This window comes from Drosophila serrata, unplaced genomic scaffold, assembly GCF_035046125.1.
Source record: "Drosophila serrata isolate PLE 108 unplaced genomic scaffold, ASM3504612v1 contig_302, whole genome shotgun sequence".
Lineage (NCBI taxonomy): Eukaryota > Metazoa > Arthropoda > Insecta > Diptera > Drosophilidae > Drosophila > Drosophila serrata.
Genome location: NW_028257200.1, coordinates 1,181,115 through 1,202,131, shown reverse-complemented (window position 1 = coordinate 1,202,131; position 21,017 = coordinate 1,181,115). Strand labels below are relative to the sequence as shown.

Here is a 21,017-nt window from a genome sequence, read left to right as displayed (position 1 = left end):
AATAGGTATTTTATTAGTTTGAAAAATATTTATTTCATTAGTAAATAATATCTTGTAGATACATGCACAACCTTGGCTTTCGTAAGTCACTTTACAAATACACAATGTTCTTTCTAAAGTTTCAGACTTCAGTAACGGAAACTCATATAATTTCCTTGCCATTTTACCAAGACACGATGTTCTTTTTGAAATCAAAGATTCCAGTAAAAGAAACGAACAATCATTGGTAATCCGAGAGACAAAGGAGACATCTTTGGTCCCAAAGAAGTCCTCTCACAGGATGCAACATTCCAACTGCTCATTTTTCTCCTAGAACATGTGAATCTATGCTTTACATTAAAGTTTATCAAATAAACCATTTCTCTCAGTGCCAGAGCATTGTACAATGCATTTACAAATATGTATATATATCGTTTTATATATCTATATGTATGCAAAAGTCGGGAGGTAAAAAAAATTAACAGCAAGCATAAAGAGGAATGGGCATGAAAGTATCTAGAGCCGTTACAACGGAAGTTTTCTAATGTATCTGCTGAGTTTTTTGCAATAGCCCGAGATGCTTTTGTTGTTAATATTGTTGTGCTGTTTGATGCTCTCTGGCTGTTTGATGTAAGCGGATACACGACTCTTTGCAAAAAACAACGACTGAAGAGAGACGGAGCGGGATGACAATGTTCAAAGTTTGCAATGCAAGAAGAAAAAACGAATCATGGCTAAAAACGAACCGGACCACACACCGCAGTAAGCCAGCTAGCAAGCCGGGCAGGGAAAATTAAAAACAATGCCCGCTAGAAGAAGATCTCACTTCTCACATCAGAATAACCCAGTTAAAGCGAGTTAAGTTGTGATTAACTGCCAAAGACAAGGCAAGTAGTCAGAATTCGACCAAAAAAAAGCAAAACAAAGCTTTGTGAGAGTCAACAGAACAGCCCAGTGTGAACGGAATTTAATGAGCCCGGCCAAAAGAGAAAGTCTCTTTGGCCAAGGGAACTGCGAACTGCATCAAAAGGTACGGTCTGTTGGCGGGTAACTGAAATGCGTGTCATGACTAGAAACAATTTATAATGCGGCCCCTGCAGTTGCCTCAATCGAAACTGGGCCTCCGTCTCCACCTCCAGCTCCTCCAGCTCCTCCTCCCTTTACTAATTCAGTCTTGGTCTCAGCTTTAGAGCTCCGCTCAATCATTAACAGTCGTGGACGCAAATTGCTCAGCCATTCAAGACTGGATACCTAACCGCTCCTCCTCCTCCTCCTCCGAGGTACCAGACTAACTTTCGCGCATAAATTAGGCTAATATATCTCTGGCCAGAAAGGTAGAGCGGCGAAAATAGTGCAGAGCCCAAGGAGATTATAGTGTTTAACAGCGAGGGAGGTCAGGATCTGTACCTTGTGCTAATGATAGCCACAAAGCTGTCAGGCCAGGTAAGAGCGAGGTGTGCTCCCGGCCAGGTATCGCAGATAAAACAGCTGGGATTTTGCTGGTAATTCAAATTGTTTGAGAGGGCCCCTAGGGGCACTTTTCTAGGGGTCTTAATGTGTTGACGACTTAACCGTGGAATTTTTGCCCGAATAAAGAGTTATCGAGGTCAGAGATAAGTGTATTAGCACAACCCAGGAAGATAGTCTAGAGTCTTAACAAAAAGTAATAGAAGATGTATGAAAACTAGGTGAAATTATAAGCAGACAGATTTAGTATTTAATTTGCAGCACAACTTTAAAGAGCTCTGCTTCCTGGCTTATCCATAATCCAAGACCCTTGGAGCATACACACACATAGGTTCTTCAATTATTTCATTTTGTTCATGCCAAGGTAAGTAGAATTTTTGCCGAGCTATGCCCGTTGGCCATAAATCGTTGAGCAAACTCGACTCGACTCAACTCGACTCGACCTTCTCGTCGTCACATAGAAGGTCCTTCTTCTTCTTGGCAGGACTCGGAAGCGGAACAATTTGCCTGAGGCAGGGAGGGGGAACCTCCTTATGCAATCCGAGTACTTCACTTTGTTTCACTTGGTTCGATTCCACCGATTCTCCGGCTCATCTACGGCTCACTTACGTAAAATGCAGTCCAGAGACGACGCCCACATGTCGGACAAGATGCCTTGCCCTCGGAGCACAGACAACGACGTCGATTTCAGTTTTTTTCTTTCACTTTTCCAGGGGCAAGGATCATTTAAAAAGTAAAGTGAGCGGGAGGAGGAGGAGGAACTTGCCCCACATGCATAAATAAATGGCCACAGACTCGACTTAAAGCGGTCCAAAGGGGGCGCCGTGGGCGGGGCAGGCCCACTGCAACGGATTTCCGCCACAAAAACAACACCGAACTTTTGGTTACAAGAACCAACTTCTCTGAAAAGTAAAAAAACTGAAGACAGGAAATTTGTTTCGCGTTGGATACGCTCCCTTAAAAACAAAAACAAAAAAAACACACGATATAGAGGGCATAAAACAAAAAATGAGCTTAGCGAAAATGTTACGGAAATATGAAAAACGAGGGGGAGTGGTCGGGAAATAGGAGATGTGGAAAAGATTATAAACAGTTTCAGGCGAAAAAAACCGAAAACTGAAAACGAAAAGTTTTTATTCAAAATAGAGCCAAATATTTATGTTGCTAAAGTTGTTCTTACGGAAATTGGGTTCAGATTTTTTTGAGAACAAACTGCACGGTTGGAAAATCCGTATTTTAAATGAATCCCGATGTATAAAAAGATATTTATCGATGCGATTTACAAGCAATACATCAATATTCTGTTTTATATATTTAATAGAGTTAAAGAAGAGACATCGCTTAGTTTAAACTATCATTGGAAATATATATAAATAAGTTTTAAAAACATAATTTGCAATATTATAGCTTAGTCAGAAGTTTGTAACGCTTTAAGGAATCATTTCCGACCCTATATATTATATATATTCTTGATCAGCATCAACAGACGAATCGATCTAGGCATGTCCGGTTAAAATCTATATTTTTCCAAATTTTGAAAATTTTATAAGGGGTTACATCATTAAAATTGTCAAAAATTGGAAAAATTTCAATTTTTAATATTGTAAATCCAGTATGTAGATTTATTAACTTAATAAAAACAAACATACGACAACCAAATTGAAATTAATGCTTTTTGGGCTTAGTTATGAATATTTTAAATTTAATATCGATATAATAATGGGAATATCAAATAGAACTTTTCTTCTTAACATGCATTCCTTGCATTATCTAAACTTATCTAACCCTATCACAAATTTAACACTCACCTTTTTGAATATTCTTCTGATGGCAATAAAATAACTAAAGATTCTTCTTAAGCATAAAACACAATTTGTGCGTGCACTTTTATGGGTCATAAAATCTTACCTAACCGAAGGCAATTGAAAAAAGTTTCCCAAAGGCCACATTTAACAAACTCCAAGAAACGAGAATAAAAATAATCAATTGCATTGGGGCACCGAGAGTGAGATGATAAACGATGCAAGGGGCAACTGTTGAGTTGAGAGAGTGAAAATTGTTAGGGGGCTGCCGAAAAGTTCCGGCTTGTTGGCAGCCAAAAGAAAACTTTACATTACAGCTCTGTGAAACTCACATAATTATGTTATTGAAAGGAAAGATGTGGAAAACAGAGCCAAACAAAGAGGAAAACACGCTCTGAAATGGTAAGGTGAGGTTAGCGACACAATGACATTGACGACTGCATTTCCCCAGCTACAAAATTTTCACAGAAAAGAAATTGAAGACTTTCTACGGCGACGCCGATTCATTCTACTATGGCTGCAATTAAAAGCGAGCAAGGTGAGAGCAAAAGCAAAATACAAAGCAAAAAACTGCAATAGCACAACTTTTTCCCGTCCATTAAAAGTAAAATAAATCAACTTTTACTACTCCAGCTGAGTTAAAGAGGATTTAGATGTCAGAATGGACTAAAACACTTGTGCATAAAACTAAATCAGGCAAGTGGACATTAATAAGAAATACAGGAAAGTAATTGAAATCTTTAGTACACAAAGCAAAATCAATTAAGTCACTAACTCAACTCAAAGAACATAAAATTAATTTCCATGTTTACAAGGAGAAAACTTTTCTTTGCAATTTAAATCATAAAATTTCCCCAAGACTTTACAGAAGAAAAGGGGGAAGTACACTGCCCAAAGGTGTGAAAATTAAATCCGTAAACCACTGTGAGAGGTTAAGGTCAGCAGAGTTTGGCCAAAAGAGAAACAAAAGTTGTAAAAATTCACATTTTATGGGCCAACAAAGTTTGGTTAGTTTCATTTTGGCATCATTTTAAAGCTTTCCCTTAGCTATTTTGGTTCTAAGTAAGAACCAAGGGTTGCCAATTAATATAAATGAAGACTTAAAAATAAAGGTTCAGAATAAAATTTATGCTTAAGCATGTTTTTTTTCTTTATTTTTAAAGATTGATTTAACAACTTTTGCAATCATTAATCGTTGGCAAAAAACACAAAGTTTCCCATTATTTGACCAAAAAAAAGCAAACTCATTAGGTAATGCGCTAACGCTTTTAGGTATTGCCACACACCATCTGTGCTTATTTGTTTATTTTTAAACGCTGACAGGCAAACTAACAAGAAATGCACAAAAAGATGGAAAAGAAGTTGAAATATATCCGAGTTCTTTATTTCCCTCCAGCAGACCAGGCCTTGAGCAGAGCTTTTCGGTTTCTAACTTTGTGGTAGTTGTGTTTTTCTGTTCAGATTCAGCCTCTCTGCCAGAGTACAATTACCGGGCGGAATTTATGGCCAAAACGTCGCGTTGTAAATCTTTAAGTAGCCATAGACAAGGTTCGCATCGCCTAATGCGATTTGGCCCTCTCTTCCCTCGGACTACTGCAACTTTATGACATTAGTTTTGGTTCGTGGTTCTCGGGGCCAATCGATGGGGAAAAACAAGAAGGGGAAACCAACTAGAGACCTTCCTTCTACTCCCCTCCACTCTACTCTCCTCCATTATGGTTCATCAATTTTCCTGTGCGTTTTGGGGCAACAGATGCTGCTGCGGTCGCATCGTTAGCTGCATCACACTGATCGATTCTATTGATCGATGAGCTGCTTTCAGCCACTAAATCATTGTGATTTTCACACGCTTTGCGGGTCTCTCTGGCCAGAACCAGGCCCTGGGTTGGTAGTAGAAAGAAAGACCGCCAGTTATTATAGGCCCCCCCTGAAGCGATTGGCTCTATTTTTTTTTATGGGGATACTTGGTTACAGTCCCGGTTTGTTGGTTGGAATATTTTACTTTCTGCTTGCATTTTAGGGAAGCACAGAGCATAGCTTTATTTCCATAAAAGAACTTGTAATGCCAATTAGTTTCTAGGAAGCTTGGATTTCTTAGAGTCTTCTTACAGAGCGGTTGGTATATAGTTTATTTAGGGAATTATATTTATTTTGGCAATTTAACTAAATTATAAAATAGTTTTTAAATGACTTTCGAGTAAAGGAAATATATAAAAGGCAATCATTTTCATGTTTTACTTGTAAGTCATTAGGAGAAAGTATTATAACTTTTCTCAGATAGTTATTTCGCTGGCTTCTGGTTAGTAATAAAGGAAAACCAGCATCTGAGATCTATAGTTCTATAGTCTAGTCTATAGTTTTCCCTTTGCACCATCTTCGTGCTTAAATTATTAAACATTTTACACAATTATCATTCAAGTTTTTCCTATATAATCCATAATTTTCAGTATAATTTCACTTCATTTAACAAGAGAACTCTCAACTAGTTTCCACATCTAATTTGATAATAATATATAACAATAATCTGAGATTAAGCCCAAGATCTTGGCGATCTTTAGTTCATCCTTTGCTCCACTGCCTTCCTTAAATTGTCACACATTTTACACACTTATAAATCCATACTTTTCCCTATATAATACATAATTTTTCACTACAATTTCCCTTGGTTCAACAAAGAAAAACTCTCAACTAATTTCCACCACATACAGTTATTTCCACAATTATTCGAATGTTATTATTCATGCAGCTTGTGCCAACTGGCTTAACTGGTTTTCTGGCCAAATTTCTATACTTATCATTATTTGCCATTATTATCATCATCTGACGCCTCATCAACTTCCACCGTAAAGAGGAAAACTAACTAAGCTACAAAAACCGGCAATAAAACCAGACAAACCCAGCACTAGCTACGATTTTTTTTAGAAATTATTTGTACGCCCAAATACCGAAAAAAGCGAAAATTTCCAGTACATGTTGTGGAGAAGTAGCTAAAAAAATACAAACGAAAAAAATCAATCACTTTCACTAGCCCGGCCACGAGTGTTTGTCATAGTCAAGTTTCTGGTCGGGTCTCCTCTTTGGGGTCTTTGCCTGCTCGCCCCCAGCTCCGCGTTGTGCCGACAATTTTTATTGCTGCTTTTCACCCATTTACGCCGGCGATCTCTACACGTACCAAAAAACAACCAGAAACAGTGAGCAAACTACCAGCAAAACAGCAAAGAAAAAGGTTTTGGCTTAGCCACCAACGAAACGAGTTTCGGTTTTTGCGAATGCAATAGGAGACAAAGTTTTGGGGCACATAAAAAATATAGTATAAATAGCCACAAACCCAATACTCTCTCAAATGGTGATTGACTAGAAAAATGTCGGTCAAATTTGATGTTATCTTTACTACAGATGATTAAGAGGAATAAGTTGTTGTTGTTACATTTTGTATTTGTCATTATTTATAAATCTTGCTAATGCTGCACATTTTTTAACTTCTTAAGAAATGCAATAGTCAAAGAAAACTATTTTCAAACTTCAAATTTTTCAACAAAATACTAGTTCTTCTAACAGAAGTTTAAAATAATACAACAATTTTTATGGTTCAAGAATAATTGTCCAAATATATAAAGAAACATTGTTATGCTTCAATACATTGTACTAAAAGAAGTTTAAGAACAATTACCTATGTATGTTACCAATGTGTCTACTAACAAGAAAGAAAGCTTTGGGAAACCAAAATTTCTATCCCTTTGCAGTGAAAATCCATCATAACTCAGTTAAAAATTCATCAATTTCCAAGTTCCCAAATATGCAACTTTTAAGCGATATTTATAGGCAAATTTTTTATAGACAAATCAAAGTTAAAAAAACAGCATAACTAGGCCCAAAAAAGTGTTGATTTTAATTTGAAAAGCTTGTCTTTGATACTGATCGAGAATATATAGGATTTAAAGAGTTGAATATGACTTATTTACAGCTATCAAGCTTCTGACTGAAACTTTAATAACCTGCAAGGGTATAAGAAAAACAAGAAATCTATTCTTAAAAAACAATTCTTCCAAAACCATAGGGTTTCCTTGAGGCTATCAAAGATTCCCAAATTATGGCAATACCCTTTGGAAAGTGTAAGAGGAGACACCCGCACAGAGAGCATGAAAATTATGCTACTCGAACGTTCAGTGAACTCACGATCGCTCGCTATCGTCGCCTTCTGAGTGTCTGAGCTGGCTTTTGTTGTCAAAACTGTCAAGTCAAAAGTTCAAAGCGCACAAACAACAATGTTAAATGGCCCAGAATGAGGTCTATGGTGCAATAGGCTTCCAAGAACCAAGTTTTACGGCAGCCCAAAACTGCGGGGTCTTGACATCAAGCGGCTTCTAACGGAGCGTCCCTCTCGCTCTCTCTGGCTTTTTGCCCCTCTTTTGAAACGCAGCTCGGAAAAGTTTTCGAGTTAATGGCCACTTTGCTCATTATAAGCCAACTAAAACTGACTGAGGCTCAAACTCTTTGTGGTTTCTGTGGTTCTTACTGCTGGATGCTCCTCTTTCTCGCTTAGTGGAATTCCGCCCAGAGGCCCAAGCGCTTTGTGTGGCCTGCGGGCGCTTTCAATTTTCGCAAATTTTAATCTACTTGATGCCGAAAAATGGCACAAAGTTAGCGGCCGCAAAAACCCAAGTCTAGGAAATTGAATAGAAAACTAACTGAAGCGGTTTTCCAGCAGGCCTTAAATCTTTCTGGATAGAAAATAAAATATTAAATATGTTTTATAAAATATATCAATCTCTGGCAGTAAAAACCACTATAAAATATGCCATCATTTTTCCAATCAATGCCTCGAAAGAAATAATAATAAATTAGGAAATAAAACTCAGAATCATGAACTTTTGGCAAAGGAATAGCAACTCCCCTTTAACGTAATTCATTTCATTAACCACATTCCCTTCTTTATCACCGCACACACACATAGAGAGAGAGGGAGAGAGCGGGAGGAAAGCGTCCATGAAAAATGGCATAAAAATAATGTGTGATTTATAAATAAAATGGCCATTCGGCATTAAATATAAGAGCCCGTCCAACGCGGCGTATACGCGATAATGATGAGGCAAAAGGTTCGGCCAGCTCTGGCTAGTTTTCCCAAAAAAAATATACTGGGCACACCCAGAGCTAGAGAGGAAAAGCCAAAGCAAATCGACAATTAGAAGCCAAGTTAGTGGCCTCTAAGTGAGTGAGTGACTCACCGAGCATGGCTTTTTGCCCCACAATGCGCTCACTGACCCAAATTGTGGCCAAGTGAGCAGCAACGAACGAGGTGCCTGAGATTAAGTTGGCCGCAGAAAACATAAATCCAACTGCCGGTCAACATTTCCGGAATTTTGATGCATTTTTAACTGAGAGGAGGCAGGGAGGGAGCGAGGTAGGATAGCGGTTCCAGGCATGCGTTAATAGAGTGTGAAAGAATTTTTACTGCAGCCCGCAAAGTGGTAAACTAACAATTGAGTGCCAGACCGAAACCTTAAGAGCAAAGCTAATTTAAGAAGGTATTCATGGGAAGCAGTAAGAGCAGTATAAATGGAGCCATAAAGAAATTAATGGTAAAGTAAACAATTATTCAATTTAAAGCTTGAGGTTCAAAAGGTATTTGATGAAGAAAGTAGTATGTATGTTGAGATTCATATACCCAATTTTATTATAGGAATCATCCCATATATCTTAGACTCTAAAATGATAGGAAATCCATGTCCAGCATGGCCTAAACCAGGCAAAAAAAGAACAGAGTCAGGCCAAAAGAGAAATTCCGCAAGCTCTACTCAAAGTGTCTGGTAATTTACTGGCTTAACTTCCGGATGGCAGACTGCTGGAGTCCAAACAAACTACGTTCAGTTCATGATTTAGTGTGTTAATTGTTTTTGCTGTCTTCTGGTACCGGAACCACAAATCGGACCCAAGAAAGGCCACACCAGTAGGCAGTAAATATCCATTAAACGACATCAAACATTTCTTTTTTATTTGGCATTTGTAAGCCATGCGAAAAGAATGCCACAAATGACATTTTCCACTCAGCAATTTTATCTCCATCAATTCGATTCGTTTATTTATTGAACTGAAATCTGTGCACAAATGTCAGTTTCGCTCTCTCATTGATTGAAATTTGTTTTTTGGGAAATCTTTTGCATAACATTGACACAACTGAGCCAACTGAACACAAACGCCGGATCTAATACATATCCCCGATGTCCTTACACCACGGAGCAGCTCCAAATGTAATCGAAACCACAAGTGGGTTGGGAGGGCGGTGGATTGGTGGCCCACACAAAGCCAGGACCCTCACATCAATCAAATACATTTTCGTTTTTTGTTTACTTTTGCCGGTTTGCTTAGCCAAAGAGAGATTTCTATACACTAATTTTATCGATTTTTGCCTTTGTTGGGCCAGCTTACATTTTAAATGGGAAATTATGTAAATGAAACTTTTGTTTGCGCCTTTTGGGAGATGCCTGAAAAGGATTTGATTTCGATTGTATTGCCAAAGGATTTGCTCGGAACGAGAGAAAAGTGCTTTTCGCTGAGACAAAAGCAAATACTTTGAAATTGATACTTGAAAATGTTTGACTTGCCGTGAGTTACTTTTCTGGGGGTCTAAAGTGAGGCGTTTCTTAAGCCCTACCAATGAAATCGATTAATATTATATTATAACTGATAAATCAGGTAATTAATAGCACTATACTTTAGTACAAATAGCTTGTCAAGTTGTAATGGCTCCTTACTGGATTATTTTATAATTTGTAATCTGAATTCTTCACTTAAGCACCTACTTACTATAGAGCAGTTCCGGCGATAACAAAAGTAGTAGCCACAAGTAGTCAGAAATGTAATCTTCACAATGCTTTATCAACTTTCTAGGAACCTAATGTCATATAAATATCTTGTTCTAAAATCTTGGAAACCCCAAAAAGTAATTACGGTCATAAAATACAACGATAATGTGATTGTCTTTTGGTAGTTAAATCAGTGACATGACAGACATGTATCGATTTTTAATTGATTTGATATAAATGAAACTATAATACGAAATCAATTAGCACAACTCTTGTTTCAAATTTAAATTATTAGAGGTTAATGATTTTCATTAATGTGATAAACATAATGTCGCCATTTTGAGAATTTCTTAAAAACAATCAGCTAAACTTTGATTTGAATAAGTGTGCTTTTTCTATGCGGCACAACAATTTGATAAACATTCTTGGCTGATAAGCTAAAAGGCTTGTCCGGCCGCTAGCTAAGGAAGTAATGTGGCAAAACTATGGAAATAATGCCACAAGACGACTTATCACAAATAGGGGCCTTGGCCTGCTCTCAGATAAAAACTGAATGGATGAATTGAGAAATTGTTGTGGCAATTGAGCGAGTGATAATGTGGAAAAACTGCAATTTATAAAAAAAAAGATAAAATAAAAGAGCTACAGACTAAGAGAGTTAAAAACTAATGCCAAGATATGTTTTTTATAAATAAAAAAATAAGAATTTGTTTAAATCAGATTTGAGGGTAATAAATCAGTCAATACAGAATGAGAAAATGCTATTTAAATATTGTTAATATAAGCGACCGAAGAAGTGGGTTTGTTCTTTTTTATTATACCAGAATCAAGTCAGTTTTCAACAAAGGTTCCATTTCCACTGTATATTATTGAACCTTATCAAGTCCGTTTTCTTTTTGATTTTGCATTAATTGGGTCTATCTTATCGTTTACCTACGCACTACAAAAAGATGAGTAAGAAATACTGCATTGTAGGAAGCAATATATATATATATAAATATAACTTTCTTTCTACACTGAATATCGAAAAAATATATATAATTGACAACGGAGGCCTGCTTTTAAACACTAGCAATATTTTGCAACATCTTTTTACTCCTACTCCCATCATTGAGCTGCTCCCCCTGCTTAATTTCACATACTAGGCCTCCACTCGCCTGTCAGCTTAAGCCTTTCACTTTCTTTCCGGATCTCTTGCATCCCACTCACCTTGGGTCCTCGAGCAGCTTCTCGGCCTGTGCGAGCCGCAGACGCACCGTCTTCATGCTCTGGATGGGGAAGAGGCGGCAGAAGCGCGTCAGGAAGGCGGGCCGCCAGCAGAAGCGTGGAAACTCCCGACACACCTCCCACAGCCGGGTGTTGTGCTCGAAGAGATATGTGTGCGTCTTGCCGAAGTTCAGGTAGTCCAGCATGTCGGCGTAGTCGCAGTTGAGCAGGTTCTTCAGATTTTGCACGGCCAGCTCCTGGTCGTCCGGGTCCCGGATCTGCTTGATGCCAAAGTCCAGCAGGGGCTCGTAGTGGTAAAAGTTGCCCGGTATCGAGTTGAGTATATCGCCCAGGAAGGTGGAGCCGGAGCGCCACGATGTGACCACCACGCTGCGCACCGGAGTGCCGTTCGTCTCCGGCGTCATGTCCGCCAGGCGCTCGGCCCCGCCGCGTGGATACTCGAAGTTCTCCATCTCGGTGAGGATGCGCGACCGTTGAGCCGACAGGACATCCACTATAGTAGCTGTCAGATTGTAGACGGCCGTTTGGGACGGCTGCTGCTGCTGCAACTGCTGCTGGAAGCGGTCGTAGAAGGCGCTGCGCGCCAGAGAATTGGACGGCCCCCCGTCCACGCCATAGGCATTGCCAGGGCCACCACCGGCACCCGCCCCCGCTCCCTGATCCCGGCCAGCGGCCTGGTTGAACGGAGTGGTCAGCGGACGGTGCTGGGTGGTGGCGATCAGCAGCAGGATGCACAGGCTGCTCACGCCGCAGATGCCGATCAGATTAGCCCTGCGCGACATTCGGCTGCGTCGCCGCTTCCCGCTCAAGCTGATGCGCTGCTTAGCGCGTGTCCTGCCGGTATCGACGGGTCCGAGTCCGGGTCCGGGTCCGTTCGATGCTTCCGCCTTCGCGTTAAGCAGCGCGCACGACTCCAAGTCCTGGTCGAGGTCCACGTCCGCCTCCGAGCCGGCTGTGCTCATTGGTCGCGGCGAGGCGAGGCGCTGCTCCTGGCTGGATTCCTGGTGGCCACTGCCCAATGGTTCGCCAACGGCCAAGGGCTAATGGTATTGACTAATTGGCAATGTAACGATGTAACTGGCACCGCTCAGCACTTGCACATTACTGGCCCGCTGGCTCGTTCCCGCACGCACATAGTTATCGCCCGCGCCCTCAGCTTGAGAGCATTTCACAGATCGGTGCAGATATCGCGTATTATTATTAATATCTTTGTTTTTCTGCTGGGGCTTTTCCGCGACACGACCGAACGAAACAAATGAAAACAACAGAGTTGCCAGCTTAGCTTGTATCTGGCACACTTGAAAGTGGAGAGCTTTTGGAGTTTCCAACTAGAAAATAGCCACTTTCCGATTGGTGTTTATCGTTTTTGTTTTGGAGGGAAAAACGCTAAAAATGTATCTGTATCTGAGCTGTTCCAAGTTGTTTGGTGGGATTCTGTGGCTCCATCTCAATGTTGCCAGTTAAGCTTACTGCTATATTTGAAATTGGAATAGCTTATAAAGACTAGATCTAGTTTTCTTAATTGCACATATTGCAGACCTAGATTTTAATAAATTTAGCTATTTTCAACCCAGAACTAGAGTTTCCTTAATTTCAGCTAGTATGCTGTTTTTTAGCTTTTTTTAAAGCTAATATAGCCTTTCAATAACCCAAACGGATAGCAGCACTGCCAGTGCTGCCAACTTGTTCAAAAGCTTTAAATATGACAAAAGACAAATGCGGTCATACTTCGATAACTGCCGACGCAATTTGAAATTCAAAACAGTCTGTTGCGGCTCAGATTCCTTGGACAGGTTCCAGCCGTTCTATTTTATCCTTGATGGCCCACTGATTCCATATAGTTATTGTTACTAAAGTGGCAGACCCCACCATATCAAAATCAAAACAAAACAAAATATATTAATTTTCTGTAAAGAAATGATAAATTTACTCAAGTTATGCTCACAAATTTTATAGTCACTTCTGGCACTTGAAACTTTCTTGTTGGTTAATTTTCATTCCTATTCATAATTTAATGTTATGTCTGTCTTGTGATTAATCTGCGCCCAGAAATATATACTAATAAACGATCTAGTCACATTTTTCTTAATTAGGCCTTCCCCATGTTCGGTTCAAATTTATCGGCTGAAAAGTGCTTAAAGTCCTGGATCGGACGATAGTCCCAGAGATCCATGGCCTCGGCACAGACATTTTGAACAGCCTGAATGTCTTTCAAGGTCATTTTGTGCAACCACTCATAGGCGGGCTGGTTCGAGTACTTCCAGGGAAAATCCCAGCCGAGCGACTCAACGACTTCGCCTCCTCGTCGATTAACCATGCGAGTTCTTATTTTGGGTCTGTCCATAGGTATCCCGTAGAAGTCGAAGACCATATTGATGCTCTCCTCTGGATGCTCCAACAGGTCTTCGTAACGGATGATGCTGTAAAGAACAATAATTTTAATAATATAATAGCCAAGATAAAAAACTGCACTTACTCAAAGCGTCGGGGATAGTTCTTAGACAAGATTTCCGCCACCTTATGATCGCTGACCATGTCGTTGCATAGCGTCTTGGCATCACAATCCTCTTCACCCACACACCATTGGCTCTGCCTGCGCATATACATCGTTCCTCGAGGATCACGAACGAGCAGCAGGATTCGCAGGTTCAGTCTGCGGAGTTCCATCAAAGGAATAGCTTAAGAATAATCGGCAATCCCACCCACTTACCCTTCCTTCTCCAGCAATGAGACCAGGAACTCAAGCCTCAAGTTGTACACTGCCATATTGATGAATGGATGCACCTTGCAGACGCCAGCCATGACCTCCGGATCCCAGCACTCCGCCAAGCTATGTGTCAGGCAGGTTTTTGACTGGGCGCCGTAGAAACGCCGGAAGACCGCCGATCGCATGCCCCAGTAGATCATCTCCGCTGACTTGTTGTAGTTGCAATTGTACAGTGACACCAGTTCATCCAGAACTTTAGAATGACTCCTCTGCGCTGTGCTCCGGTTGTGGTAGGCAATCAGTGGAGCATAGTGCTGATAGCAACCGGGCTGGTGGGCCAGGTTGTCCAAAAGGGTGAGTGCTCCCGAGCCCCGGAAGGAGACCAGCAGTGAACGGACCGGTTGGCCCCCCGTTTCCAACGTGTAGTTGCTCAAGTTTCCAAGATGACGAGTTTTATAGGCCACCACAGCCCGTTGCAGGGTTACAGGGTCCGGGATCAGCGAGGGCAGCAGGAAGAACACAAAGATGACATAGGACATGTAGACGCATACACAGATGCCCGTCAATTTGGTAGCTCGCGATAATTGGACCATGATTGTGAATTCAATTTTTATATTCCGAAACGCGTATGACAAAAAATTTTAAAGTCAATTTTCATGTGTAGTTTTTCTGAGAGCAGATGTGTGTCTACTGAGAAGGTCCAACCAAAGCCAACTAATATTCCCTTTTTCACAAAGTTTGGTTGTTTATTGTTCGTAACATTCTAACTTTATTTGCATATTTTGTGTATTTAATATAAGTACTTTTAAATAAGAGTAAAAATGGTTATTATTCAAAAACTAAATCGCTAATATTACCATATTTAATACGTAAATATATGTATTTTTAATTTGCTTCTATGTATTCTGCATAAGATCTAATATGCTGCTAAAAAACATCCAAAGAGAACAATTAAGTTTTCAAAAATGTATAGAATATGTTTCGGACTAGGATATCCCGCTAAGATAATAGTTCGATTTGTAAAAAAAATATAAATAAATTCGAATAATTGGTCAGCAGCATATTGATAATGTTCTATTAAATCTCGTTAAATTTCTATAGATCTCTGGCACTAATTTTGTATTCCGCAACAATCGAACACCTGTATTATGCTTCAATACGTATATATGATTTGAAGGTATATCTGCTGTAAAGTCTGTTAATTTTATAATCAAGGCAAAGGGTTTTCAATGAGGATGATGATGAGGATGATAAGAGGCTAAGCTCATGCTGAATATGGCCATCATAAAAGCAGTTTGAGAAGTTATCCTTAAAGTACATGGAATATTGTTGAAGATAAAAGCTTTCTGATCTTCCAACGTAGCTTACTGATGATCTTATGGTGGGAATTTGTGGTGCAAAATTAAATATATCCTAATGCATACGTGATTGTAATTGTAAGTATAAGGTTATAAATTATTTTCGATTTTGAAATACGTAATTGCGAATGTTCTTACTTAGGTACTTACAAATCAACTAAGGAACCAGTTGGTACTAGCCCCAAATATAAGCTAGGATAATGGTTCATATTTGGGACTCGGATACTCCACCAACTTTAAAGTACATATTTCCAAATTAATACTAAATGTTTAATACCATTAGCTGTCCGTTCCACGAATGTCTGTCTTAATCGCTGTTGCCCTCAGTCTCATCGTCCAGCAACAAGCTTGTCGAACCATAGCTACGGAGTCTGAAACGAAATCAAGTAATTATTTTTGAACAATATTAAATATACTATATTAAATAGACAAAATAATTAACAAAGGGCAAAATTAAATGGTTAATAAATAATAAAATATATATACCTCCTTTAACTTCCCATATTCTCATTGATTAAGAAAAATAAAATAAATGAGAAATCATAAATTTCACCGCCTGCAATCTCACCTCATCATCGGACACCTTGAGACCATCAAGATTAATGCTATTCCTGGCATAGCCCACCCCAGCCGACTGCTCCTTCTCATGAGCCTCGTACAGCTGCCGGTTTAACTCATCCTTGCTGGAAGCTGTGCTACTGCCTCCCCCGTTTGTCATTCCCTTGAGTGGCAGAGCGAGATTCGCCCGGCTGGCATTGCTCCCAGCACTTCCATACCGTCCATTTCCGGATCGCTGCCTCTGGTGATGATGGTGATGCTGTCCATGGGGATTATCGAACTTTTGCTTGGCCCGCTCGAACTCTAGATTCCTTGACTTCGACTCGAAGATGTTCTCCTCCAGATGCGTGGGCTTGGCATCATAGAATGCGGCCGCTGCAGCAGCCGCCGCCGCAGCCGAGGCAGCAGAGTTGCTCTGCTGTTGCTGGAGCAGCGTTCGCTCCGTGTGACTTGACCTCTTGACGGAGGCAGCATGATGGGCAGCTGCATCGCTGCCATTGTGGGAGCTCCTCAAGCCAGCCTGCGAGTCATCGAAGATCTGACGCAAGTCGTTAATGTTCGGCAAACAGTCGTTGGGCAGCTCCACGGCTATCTTATTCCTGAGCTGCACCCCGCCCAATCCCCGCAGCTGCGGGCTCGGGGCACGTCTAGGGTTTAGTGGGTTAGGAGTTGGGTTAGTTAATAGTAAGCCAGCACCATTGAAATGTTAGTTAAAGTTAGAATTGGTCGCAAGACTACTAGTATTATTATGTGAATATATTTTAAAGGGACTTACCTATTCTGTAAATGTTGAATCTGCACTTGCAGGCCTTCTGTCTGACCCACAAGCTCATCGTTGGAGCGCTGTAATCGCCGCACTTGGTTCACTGCCGAATCCAGTTCATCCTCGGCCCCAGCTAACTCGCGTTTCAGCTCCTCCACTCGCTGGCGTAGACGCTTGACCTGGAACAATGAATTAGATGGTATAATATATACAGATTTTTGTTTACAAGAAAGACAGCATGAGTCTGATTAAGATAAATTACCGGGAGGTTATTGTAAGGGAACTTAATATAATAAAAAATCTACAAAAGACTTTAATAATTCTAAATACAAGAATTATTTGATGCAACTTCATGTTATGATCTATTCTATATTCAGAGTCAGAGTATCCTGAACATCATTGACAAATGTTATGCTAGACTATCTTCCTAGCGGAACAGATACTAATTGATTAGATCAATAATTGTGTAGTGTTTGTTTTATATTTAAAATTGATCTTTCACAGTAAAAAAGGTTAATTAAAACTGGTATTCCTATGATTAGTTCCTCAACTGTAAGAAATCTTCCACTTTACCCAGAGACGCTTTACTGTCCCCATCCCCCCGTTCTTTTCACTGTTCTCTAAGCAGAAAGCGCACTAAATGGGGCGTATCTTCCGTCCTCCAGTGATAAGGAGAGCCGACCCCCGCCAAGCTGCGATAACACTTGAAAAGTTTCCTTTCACACTCGCCTTCACTCTTGGTTTCTATCGTCGTCAAGTCAGAAATAAATGCGATAGTGCGAAAATTTAGAACCCGCGCCGCAGATTACGATCAGTGGGCAGAACAACAATATTTTGTTTCGGGTAAACAAAAACCCAGAAGAGCGAGGAGACCAGCGGGAGAATCGAAAGCTTTTGGCTCTCGCTGCAGCTTGGAGCTTTCTTCATCAGTCTCTCGTCGAACGTCGTGCCAAGCAGCTGTTCTGCGGAGAACCGGCTGACTTATTCCCCAAACCAGAAACACACACAAAACTGTAGAAAGATGATTGCGCAAAGTGTAATCGGCAGACTGAGTCCCTGCGCCCGTCGCCTGGCCAGCTCGAGCTCCAAGGCCGGGGCAGCGGCCAAGTTCAACTGGCAAGATCCCCTTAACCTGGAGAGCCAGCTGACCGAGGAGGAGGTGGCCATTAGGGACGCATTCCGCGGCTACTGCCAGGCGGAACTGCTGCCGCGCGTCAAGATGGCCAACCGCCTGGAGCAGTTCGACAAGAAGATCATGGAGGAGATTGGCAGCCTGGGTGTGCTTGGGTGCACCCTGAAGGGATACGGCTGCTCTGGAGTCTCCAGTGTGGCCTACGGCTTGCTCACCCGCGAAGTGGAACGTGTGGACTCCGCCTATCGGTCTGCCGTCAGTGTTCAGAGCTCCCTGGCCATGGGCGCCATTTATGACTACGGCTCCGAGGAGCAGAAGCAACGCTATCTGCCCAGCATGGCACAGGGCAAGCTAATTGGTGAGTCCACATCAAAGAATCCCTATTACGTAAAGTACCTCGACTTTTATTTAAAAAAATAAAAGCAAAAAAGTAAACAATGCTTGTTCCCACTTTATCCAGGCGCCTTTGGACTGACTGAGCCCAACCATGGCAGCGATCCCGGCGGCATGGAGACCCGTGCCAAGTACGACAGCAAAAGCAAAACATACATCTTGAGTGGTTCCAAGACTTGGATTACCAGTGCGCCCATCGCCGATGTCATGGTCGTCTGGGCCAAGTGTGAAGATGGCAAACTCCGCGGTTTTCTGGTGGATCGCAAGATCTCCGGCCAAGGATTGGACACGCCCAAGATTGAGGGCAAGTTTTCTCTGCGTGCCTCGCCCACGGGTATGATCCTGATGGACGATATCCGAGTGCCGGAAGAGCAGCTGTTGCCCAACGCCCTTGGCTTTAGTGGTCCCTTCAACTGTCTGAACAATGCTCGCTACGGTATTGCCTGGGGCGCTCTGGGCGCTGCCGAGGCCTGTGTAGAAATCGGACGCCAATATACCCTAGACCGAAAGCAATTCGGCCGGCCCTTGGCCGCCAATCAGCTTATCCAGAAGAAGCTGGCCGATGCCACCACCGAGATCGCTTTGGGTCTGCAGGCATGTCTGCACTTGGGCCGTCTCAAGGACCAGAAATTGCATACACCTGAGATGATTTCGATGCTGAAGAGGAACAACACCGGCAAATCCCTGGACATTGCCCGACAGATGAGGGATATGCTGGGCGGCAATGGCATCAGTGACGAGTATTATGTGATTAGGCATGTGATGAATCTGGAGTCGGTCAATACCTATGAGGGAACGCACGATATTCACGCCTTGATTCTGGGTCGGGCCATTACTGGACTGGCGGCTTTTGCCAACTGATTCTCCAGGGATCAGTAAAGTTCTTTGCATTTACCAAACTGTTCGATGTTCGCGTGTCTTTGTGAATAAATGTGTTAAATTAATCCAATTTGGTGCCGAAATCTTCGAATGGTCTCTCAGTTTCCCTTAGCTGATAAGCTGATATGCGCAATCTCGCCATATATATCATACGATAAGGTTTTAGACTGTGGATTAACTCACCTCTGCCTCGTACTGCTCCGCACGGCGCACGGCATGGCCCAGTTCAGTGTTGGTTTCGGCCAGTAGCTTCTTGAGCTTGGCATGCGACATCTTCACCTCACTTATTTCCTTGTTGCGCTCGGAGAGCTCCTGCTGCAAAGCCCGTACCTCAACGTCGTTGGCCTGCATGGGGCGGCACTTGCGATCGGAACGCTCTTGGTAGTCCCGTAGCTCGGCGCGGAGTTTCTTGTTATCTCGTTCCATGGCCAACTTCTCGGATTCCAGACGCTCACGCTTGCCCCACTCTGAGGCATTCTCCGCCTGCAAATGCTCGAGCTCGGTGCGCAGTTCTGTAAGCCTGCGCTCCAAGTTTTCACGCGCAGCGATTTCCTCCTGCAACGAGTTGTTTACGATACGCATCTCAGCGCGATGTTGCTCCTGCAGTGTAAGAAGTTCGCGCACAGCCTCTTGCTTAGCGGAACGCATCTCCTCCTGACGACCGCGCACATCCTGGATCTCCAGCGACAGCTTCTCGATACTCTTGTGCAGCTCGAGCTTTTCACTAAGCGAAAAAACGAAATTTAAGCCAAGAATTATCATAGAAACACTTTGTTTACTCACTCCCTCTCAGCCTGAAGTGTTTTCTGCGCTTCGTCGAGACGCAACTGAAGCATGGATATCTTCTGCATCAAGTAGTCCTCATCGAAGTCGTCCTTGGAGAGCTGCTGAATCAGGCGTTTCTCTTCTGCAGCAGCTGCTTCATCCAACTCTGTCAGATGCTTGGGCATTGCGCCCTTCATAGCAAACTCCTCAATGTCCAGGTCCTTTACATCGTTGGGAAGCTTCGTGACCAGCCCGTCCTCGCTGTTGACATTCTTCAGGCCATCCGAGGAGATGTCCGGCGAACAGTTGGCGTCGCGACCATTGGCCTCCGCGTCCTCGCTGGTGTCAGCACGATGAAACTGGCCGGCGTGCTTCATCATTAGCGTGTGCACCTTCTCCATCTCTTTTTTCAGCTGCGTGATCTGCAGTTCGAGATCGTTCTTCTCCCGCTTCAGGGAGTGTGACTCCTTCATGGCGACGTCCAGTTTGACACTCAGCTGCTTGGACTCTTCTCTTGCCTTGTTCCGTTCGTTACGCACCTGCGGGAGGTGAGAAAAAGTTGTGATATTAGACACCGGCTGTATTGACCCAACGGGAAGCTATGGCAACCACGATTACCTTACTCCACTTCTCTCGCCAGTTGGCAGTGCAGTCGGACCTGGAAAGCGTAGGTTGTGTGATTAACAGATAAGCCGGGTTTCGCTAGTTGCATCGTACTTACCACCACTTCATGGTCTTCTCCATCTGCGCCGCCCTAGCACGAGCTTCGTGCAACTCCCGTTGCCGCTGAGACTGTCAGTGAGAAGAGAAGAGTTTAACATGTGCGGAATAGAAGTATCAAGTTCTTCACAAACCTCTCGCGCCTCCCATTCGGTCTCGCCGTAGCGGGCCGACATGGTGGTCCCCATGACGCCCACCACATCGTTGGTCATGGGGCGTCTGCTGCCCCCCACAGGAGCAGCGGCTGCACTCTGCGTTGTGGATGCCGCCTGTGACATTTCGCTAGTGTCGGCTGTTAACTGCTGTTGGTCCACACACTTCTTAGCTGCGCTGTTGCATTTTGGGAATTTTTACATGCAGTTTTTTGTGGAACAAAGCTCTGGCTGAATACAGAAAATAAATTGCAGTGGCATTCGCCTGTAAACGTCATCAGCTGATGTTGTTTACGAGTGCATGTGAATGGT

At 42.3% G+C, this 21,017-nt stretch overlaps 4 protein-coding genes across 7 annotated transcripts in view; 1 reads left to right on the top strand and 3 right to left on the bottom strand.

The window, feature by feature from the left end:
* The window catches only part of LOC110181459 (carbohydrate sulfotransferase 4), a 50,029-nt gene extending 37,435 nt beyond the window's left edge, over nucleotides 1-12,594 (bottom strand). For 2 of the 3 annotated variants that reach the window (XR_015272671.1, XR_015272672.1), the window contains exon 1: nucleotides 11,261-12,594. Coding sequence is in view for 1 of the 3 variants with exons in the window: in XM_086837269.1 (XP_086693395.1) it covers nucleotides 11,261-12,240 (980 nt within the window). In the remaining 2 variants the exon portion in view is untranslated. The remainder of the gene's footprint in view (nucleotides 1-11,260) is intronic. The other variant, XM_086837269.1, reaches the window with a different exon arrangement.
* A 583-nt stretch (nucleotides 12,595-13,177) lies between these two features.
* LOC110180582 (carbohydrate sulfotransferase 4) lies at nucleotides 13,178-14,712 on the bottom strand. The gene is made up of 3 exons (XM_020948273.2): nucleotides 13,989-14,712; nucleotides 13,755-13,931; nucleotides 13,178-13,698 (listed from the first exon to the last, which is right to left on the bottom strand). The coding sequence occupies exons 1-3, from the start codon at nucleotides 14,576-14,578 to the stop codon at nucleotides 13,368-13,370; spliced, it is 1,098 nt and encodes a 365-aa protein (XP_020803932.2). The 5' UTR covers nucleotides 14,579-14,712; the 3' UTR covers nucleotides 13,178-13,367.
* Nucleotides 14,713-14,730: 18 nt separating this feature from the next.
* On the bottom strand, nucleotides 14,731-21,004 carry LOC110180586 (coiled-coil domain-containing protein 102A). Of its 2 annotated transcripts, XM_086837267.1 has the most exons (8): nucleotides 20,688-21,000; nucleotides 20,555-20,625; nucleotides 20,452-20,491; nucleotides 19,852-20,372; nucleotides 19,252-19,792; nucleotides 16,677-16,843; nucleotides 15,912-16,548; nucleotides 14,731-15,714 (listed from the first exon to the last, which is right to left on the bottom strand). In XM_086837267.1, the coding sequence occupies exons 1-8, from the start codon at nucleotides 20,829-20,831 to the stop codon at nucleotides 15,706-15,708; spliced, it is 2,130 nt and encodes a 709-aa protein (XP_086693393.1). In that variant the 5' UTR covers nucleotides 20,832-21,000; the 3' UTR covers nucleotides 14,731-15,705. The 2 variants fall into 2 exon arrangements, with proteins under 2 accessions (XP_086693393.1, XP_086693394.1); XM_086837268.1 differs by lacking the exon at nucleotides 15,912-16,548 and having other exon boundaries at nucleotides 20,688-21,004.
* LOC110180581 (glutaryl-CoA dehydrogenase, mitochondrial) lies at nucleotides 16,869-19,138 on the top strand. The gene is made up of 2 exons (XM_020948272.2): nucleotides 16,869-18,154; nucleotides 18,257-19,138. The coding sequence occupies exons 1-2, from the start codon at nucleotides 17,686-17,688 to the stop codon at nucleotides 19,048-19,050; spliced, it is 1,263 nt and encodes a 420-aa protein (XP_020803931.2). The 5' UTR covers nucleotides 16,869-17,685; the 3' UTR covers nucleotides 19,051-19,138.
* Nucleotides 21,005-21,017: the final 13 nt, after the last annotated feature.

Excerpts from the sequence above, each read along its gene's own strand:
- LOC110180582 (XM_020948273.2), bottom strand. The coding sequence starts at position 14,578 with ATGGTCCAATTATCGCGAGCTACCAAATTGACGGGCATCTGTGTATGC. Across the intron at positions 13,932-13,988 it reads TCATTGCTGGAGAAGGAAGG|ACTGAACCTGCGAATCCTGC; the intron begins GTAAGTGGGTGG and ends GGAACTCCGCAG. Across the intron at positions 13,699-13,754 it reads AACTATCCCCGACGCTTTGA|CATCATCCGTTACGAAGACC; the intron begins GTAAGTGCAGTT and ends TGTTCTTTACAG.
- LOC110180581 (XM_020948272.2), top strand. The coding sequence starts at position 17,686 with ATGATTGCGCAAAGTGTAATCGGCAGACTGAGTCCCTGCGCCCGTCGC. Across the intron at positions 18,155-18,256 it reads GGCACAGGGCAAGCTAATTG|GCGCCTTTGGACTGACTGAG; the intron begins GTGAGTCCACAT and ends CACTTTATCCAG.
- LOC110180586 (XM_086837267.1), bottom strand. The coding sequence starts at position 20,831 with ATGTCACAGGCGGCATCCACAACGCAGAGTGCAGCCGCTGCTCCTGTG. Across the intron at positions 20,373-20,451 it reads GGCGAGAGAAGTGGAGTAAG|GTGCGTAACGAACGGAACAA; the intron begins GTAATCGTGGTT and ends CACCTCCCGCAG. Across the intron at positions 16,844-19,251 it reads CGGAGCAGTACGAGGCAGAG|GTCAAGCGTCTACGCCAGCG; the intron begins GTGAGTTAATCC and ends TCATTGTTCCAG.